Raw genomic sequence first — 6707 nt, 5'->3', positions numbered from 1 at the left:
AAATACTCCAACAAAAAAGTAGAGGTTGTTAGATTGGATTAAAAAGGAAGACCCAGGGATACCTGGCTGGCTCAGTCAGTAGAGTATGCAAACCACCCCCCCCCCCTTTTTTAAAGATTTTATTTATTTATTTGACAGAGAGAGAGAAAGATCACAAGTAGGCAGAGCTGCAGGCAGAGGGAGAGGGAGAAGCAGGCTCCCCGCTGAGCAAGGAGCCCAATGTGGGGCTCAATCCCAGGAGCCTGGGATGATGACCTGAGCCCAAGCCAGATGCTTGACGGACTGAGCCACAAAGGTGTCCTGAGTATGCAACTCTTGATTGCAGGGCTGTGAGTTTGAGGCCAAATATTGAAACAAAGTAGCACACTTATAATAACCCATAGATCAAAGAAAAAAATCAAAAGGAAATTAGAAAATATTTTTAACTGACTAAAAATGAAATACAACATAAAAATTTTGTGTGAAGCCATTAAGGTAGCACTTGGGGGAAATTTTATAGTACCAAGTGCCTATCTTAGAAAATAAGTAAGGTCTTCAATTAATGGCCTCAGCTTCTACTTTAAGAAAAGTATAAAAAGAAGAAAAAATTAAATTCAAAGTAAGTAGAAGAAGGAGAAGAATAAAGATCACAGTGGAAATCAATGAGACATAAGACATAAGGAAGAGATAAAAATCAATGAAACAAAAAGCTGGTGTCATTAAAAACTTAAAACCTCTAGTCAGGCTGATCAGAAAAAGAAAAAGAGAAAAAAATTAACAATATCAGGAATGAGAGCAGTGACTTCACTGCACATTCTACAGATGTTAAAAGGATAATAAGGGAATATTATGAACAGCTTTATGGCAATAAACTTGACAACTTAGACAAAACGGGCAAATTAAAAGACACAAACTAGGGGCACCTGGGTGACTCAGTCAATTAAGCGTCTGCCTTCGGCTTAGGTCGTGATCCCAGGGTCCTGGAATGGAGCCCCGTGTTGCCCTCCCTGCTCAGCGGGGAGTCTGCTTCTCCCTCTGCCCCTCCCCTCACTGGTGCGCTCTCTCTCTCTCTGTCAAATAAATAAAATCTTAAAAAAAAAGAAAGATGCAAACTTCTTTTTTTTTTTTTTTAAGATTTTATTTGTTTATTTGAGAGAGAGAGAATGAGAGACAGAGAGCATGAGAGGGAGGAGGGTCAGAGGAAGAAGCAGACTCCCTGCCGAGGAGGGAGCCCGATGCGGGACTCGATCCCGGGATTCCAGGATCATGACCTGAGCCGAAGGCAGTCACTTAACCAACTGAGCCACCCAGGTACCAGAAAGATGCAAACTTCTAAAGCTTACTCAAGAAGAAATAGATAACCCCAGTAATCCTTATATCTTTTTTTTTAATTGAATTTGTAGTTTAATACTTCCCACAAAGAAAATTCCAGGTCCAGATGACTTTACTGCTGAATCCCACCAAGCATTTAAGGAAGAAATAAATATCAATTGTATATAAACTCTTAAAGAAAATTGAAAAGGAAGAAATACTCCTTTCTATGAAGTAAGCATTACTCTGATACCACAATCTGATGAAGACATTATAAGAAAACTACAGACAAATATCCCCTATGAACATAGATTCAAAAATTCTAAACAAAATTGAAAAAATCTAATTCCACAATATATAAAAAAGATTATACAGCATGACCAAGTAGAGTTTATTCCAGGAATATTCATGTTTGGTTTATTTATTTTTTATTTTTTAAAGGCTTTTTTTTTAAAGATTTAATTTATTTATTTGACAGAGTACAAGCATGGGGAGCAGCAGGGAGAGGGAGAAGCAGGCTCCCCATTGAGCAGAGAGCCCAACGTGGGGCCCAATCCCAGGACCCCGGGATCATGACCTGAGCCAAAGGCAGACGCTTCACCAACTGAGCCACCCAGGCGTCCCTGAATCTTTTTTTTTTTAAGATTCTTTTTTTTTTTTTAAAGATTTTATTTATTTATTTGAGAGAGAGAGAATGAGAGACAGAGAGCACGAGAGGGAAGAGGGTCAGAGGGAGAAGCAGACCCCCGCTGAGCAGGGAGCCCGATGTGGGACTCGATCCCGGGACTCCAGGATCATGACCTGAGCCGAAGGCAGTCGCTCAACCAACTGAGCCACCCAGGCACCCTTTTTTTAAGATTCTGTTTATTTATTTGAGAGAGAGAGAGAGCACGTGTGTGTGTGAGCAGGGGAAGGAGCAGAGGGAGAGGTAAAAGCAGACTCCGTGCTGAGCACACGGAGGTTGACAGGGGAGGAGGGCTCGATCCTATGACCCTGAGATCATAACCTGAGCCAAAATCAAGAGTCAGACGCCTAACAGACTGAGCCATGTACTGACCCCACAACATGGATGAATCTTAAAGGCATTAGTCTGAGTGAAAGAAGCCAGACCAAAAAAGAGTGCATACTATATGACTCCATTTATGTAAAATTCTAGAAAATGCAAACTAATATATAATGACAGCAAATCACTGCCCTTGAGATGGTGGGGGGGTGCAAGAAGGGGAGGGGACAGGTATTAAGAGGAAACTTTTGGGGGAGATATGTTTAGGAATTCAGTTGTGATGGTTTTACTGGGATATACTTACATCAAAACTTATCAAATTATATATTTTAAACATATGCAATTTATTATATGTTAATTATACCTCAAGAAAGCTATTAAATAAACAAACACTTCACATAATGCCTAATGGGGTGCCTGGGTGGCTCAGTCGGTAGAGCGTCGGGTCATGGTCTCAGGGTCCTGGGATCGAGCCCCGCATCAGGCTCCCTGCTCAGTGGGAAGCCTGCTTCTCCCTCCCACTCTGCACCCCCCTTGTGCTTGCTCTCTCTCTACTTGAAGTAGAAATTTGCTCAATTTGTCTTCCATCCTGGCTCAAACTTCTGACAGTTTCTGAAACTGAATGCAAAGTGACGTTTGTTGATCTATGGTAATGTATAGTCTTGTGTTGTCTTATATGACTGGCTTATTAAGTCATCAACAGTGATTTCGTTTCTTCCACTGAACTGCAAAATCCTCAAGGTCAGGCCTTGTACCTTGAACTTTTTTGTATCCTCCCACGAAGTCCAGCATAGTGACAGACAGAAAAGTTTAACAAATATCTTTTGGTGAACCAAGTGCGGTTTGTGGTTTTTGACAAATCTGGGGGAGGGGGGACTCAAGACAGAAAACGAAGAATGATTTTCTCTATTTTTTATTCTTCTACTTATCTGGAATATAGCATAGAGGACATAAGGAGAAAGACCATGGCACAAACCTACCCCAAGGCACCACCTCTACCCCTTATGCCACAGCTACCTGAGATATAGATACAGGTCTGCCTGTCCTAGGGTTGGATTAGAGAGCTGTGGGTTGAAGGCTGATGTGAAGACAAGCACCAAGGTGAAAGGATTGCCAGACTGCAAGTCAGCTTCGTTTCATTCCCTTGCTGTCTTTATTTTGACCTCTAAGGTGGTGCTGACCGACAAAGGAAGGAGGAACTCAAGGAGTGCTTGAAATAGAACCATGTCCTTTCACCAAATGCCTTCAGTGAGCAGGTGGTCCCAGTTGTGATTATAATGACATTTCTCTCCACGTTCCCCCCAAAAGGTGGCAGTAGGGGCTCTACAGCCGAACAGATCAGCAAAAGTGAAAGAGATGGAGCTACAACTACCATCAGAACCTGGGATTTTTGCCTGTGGAGGGGAGAGACAAGGGTAAACATTATCCACTATAGTGGCGGGTAGAGTTGATGATCTTTGATTTCCGTCGTGGGAACTCTCCATTGCCTGTAGAAATACGTCTGTTGTAGGAGATTATATTGCCCTGGCTTTGACTTTTATAGATCATGTGGGCATAGGAGATGATATAGAACATCCAGAAACAGTGCATGAATATACGGGACAGCAAGCCAAACCAGCGCACGACCCTGACCTCTTCAATGACAGAGTCATTGTTGGTAAGGATTTGAACTACAATGTTTACAATTTCATGGAAAATGATCCAGATGATGTAGATCACCAAGCCCTGGTATATTTGGGCATATACCGAGTATAGGAGGAAGCAGCTGATGATGATGGTAATGAAAGACAGGAAGAAGACAACACTGGAAGTCCAGCAGATGATGAGCTGCTTTACCAGGACGCCGGCGCTCTTGGTCTGTACGTAATTCTCAGTGCAGTCGCTGCTCTTTATGTACTTCTGTTCGAAGATGAGGTACATGTTGGTGGCCATGATGGTGAAGACCCCTGATAACGCGGTGCCCATCCTGGCAGTCATCCCAAACCAGTGCTGTTCTCTCATGCTGAGACCTCCTGTGAAGACAAACAGGATGCAGGACAATCCTGGTTCCTGCCAATGTGGTAAATGACCAGGGTTTCTGCTCCCTGCCCCCAATCCACCCTGGAAAACCAATAGAGAGAGAGACTGAAACCAGGAAATTACAGCTTTGGGAAGACATTAGACTCTAAAGTCGCTTGGGAGTGGGAGTGGGGAGGAGGGAGGATGCAGTCTGGGGCTGGTGGCCAGGAGCAGATAAATGAGAGAAGTGGTTCCTAGCCCTGGCTTCGCATTCGAATCCTGCAAGTACCCATGCTCAGGCTCCACCCCAGACCAATGAGAACATTCTCTGAGTTCCACCTAGAGATCGGTATTTTTCAAAACTTTCTAGTGATTTCCATACGTAGCCAGTCTTGGAAAACCCCGAGTAGAAAAGGTGGTTTAATTATGCTCTTATCTTTCCCGGCGTTGCCTTAGGCAACCATTCCTGCCCCCCTGAGGGGGGAAATTGGCAGCACTTGCCAGACCTTGAGAGCAGGTGTCTCAGGAGAAAAATCAGCAGTACAATAGCCCTGCTGGTGTGAGGAGTTGATGAAAACAGGTGGGCACCAACAGGCTTTCAGCAATCGCTCCTGCACTACATATCAAAACTTAAAGACTACAAAGAAAGGTGTGCTTGAAGGGAAATTTACAGCTTCAAGGATGGAATAGCCTAATAATAGAAAAGAAAAAGCAATAATGAGCTGTGTGTTCAGCTAAAAGATTTAAGGAAAAAACCCAACACAACAATAAGAACAACAAAAAATAGGAGAAAAAAATAAAAAGAAGGGCAGAAATCATTGAAAAGGAAAGTAGAGGGATTTCTGATTGGGTTATGGGGGTCAGCCTTAAAACAACTTAAATACTGGATAAAATAGTTTTTAAATATTCTTAAAAGCATAGAAGGGCTGGCAAAGTACGAGGTAGGAAGCCAATCTCGAGGAGTTCAGAAATGGGGAGAGGTAAGCAAGCATGGGAGGCAATTTTGCACTGAGGATATTTACCAATCTGAGCAAACTCTGTAGGCTAAGGATGAATGAAGTCAAAGCTCAGGGTTTACCAAGGTGGGTAGTCTATTAGAAAGCCTTCCTTGTATTAGTCATGGCTCCCCAAAGGGCTGTCATTAAAGGTGAATCAGAAGTAAACCTGACCCACATCTTTCTCTCAAGAGACTCCAAGAAAGAGAACTTAGTACGACACTGAACATAAGGGGAGAAACTCTCCTCGGGACTTTGTAACCGTAGCTAGACTTTTTGTCGATTTGTAATCCAAATTATATGAAGTATTCAAAAAAGCTTATAAGGGGCACCTGGGTGGCTCTGTTGGTTAAGGGTCTGACTCTTGGTTTCTGCTCAGGGTCATGGGATCCAGCCCCGCGTTGGGACTCCCTGCTCACCACAGAGTCTGCTTGTTCCTTTCCCTCCCCCTCTGCCACTTGCGCGCTCTCTCTCTCTTAAATAAATAAATATATAAAATCTAAAAAAAAAAAGCTTTTAAGTTGCAAATCTAGTTTAAAGTAGTCCTGAGCTGGAATTATCTCTAAGTTCCTAGCAGAAACAAACTCAAATCTTCTCTGGAGGAATGCATCTTTGTGCTGGTCCTCAAAGAATCTCCATCAGTGCATCTTCAGGGACAATGACTACTACACAGTAAAGAAGAACCTAGCACACAAGGAACAAGGCACTGCAAATGAGAACCAGCAGAAATAACAGAAGAAACAGAACTGCAAAAATATGAAATTATGAAACAATTATAGTTACTACATTTTTTTGCATTAAAATTTTAATTTTATTTTTGATTATGGTAAAATACACATAAAATGTACCATCTTAACCATTTTTTAAGTTTACTTATTTATTTTAGTAATCTCTACTCCCAATGAGGGGCCTGAACTCATGACCCAGAGATCAAGAGTTGCATGCTCTTTCAACTGAACCAGGCTGGTGCCCCACCATCTTAACCACTTTTTAAAAAAAGATTTATTTATTTATTTTAGAGAGAGAGAGCCGAAGCAGGGGTGGGGTGGCACAGAGGGAGAGGTGGGAAGAGAGAGAGAAGCATACTCCCCACTGAGTGTGGAGCCTGATGCTGGGCTCAATCCCATGACCCCAAGACCATGACCTGAACCAAAATCAAGAGTCAGATGTTTAACCGACTGAACTACCCAGGTGCCCTGTGTACAGTCCAACAGTGTTAACTATATTCACATTGTCGTGCAGCCAATCTCTAGAACTTTTTCATTTTGCAAAACTGAAACTTTCTACCCATTAAACAACTCCCTATTTCCCCTCTCCCACAACCTCTGGCAACCATAATTCTACTTGATTTTCCTTTTTTTTTTAAAGATTTTATTTTTTATTTGACAGAGAGAGACAGCGAGAGAGGGAGCACAAGCAGG

At 42.5% G+C, this 6707-nt stretch overlaps 1 protein-coding gene across 1 annotated transcript; it reads right to left on the bottom strand.

The window, feature by feature from the left end:
• Positions 1–3715: 3715 nt before the first annotated feature.
• Positions 3716–4294, bottom strand: TMEM217 (transmembrane protein 217). Its single transcript, XM_021684644.1, has one exon. It carries the CDS (start codon positions 4292–4294, stop codon positions 3716–3718), a length of 579 nt encoding a protein of 192 aa, XP_021540319.1.
• Positions 4295–6707: the final 2413 nt, after the last annotated feature.

Source organism: Neomonachus schauinslandi, chromosome 8 (assembly GCF_002201575.2).
Source record: "Neomonachus schauinslandi chromosome 8, ASM220157v2, whole genome shotgun sequence".
Classification (NCBI taxonomy): domain Eukaryota; kingdom Metazoa; phylum Chordata; class Mammalia; order Carnivora; family Phocidae; genus Neomonachus; species Neomonachus schauinslandi.
This window is presented reverse-complemented; position numbering and strand designations above follow the sequence as displayed.

Bases quoted from the DNA above. Each gene is read 5' to 3' on its own strand.
- TMEM217 (XM_021684644.1), bottom strand. From the start codon at position 4,294: ATGAGAGAACAGCACTGGTTTGGGATGACTGCCAGGATGGGCACCGCG.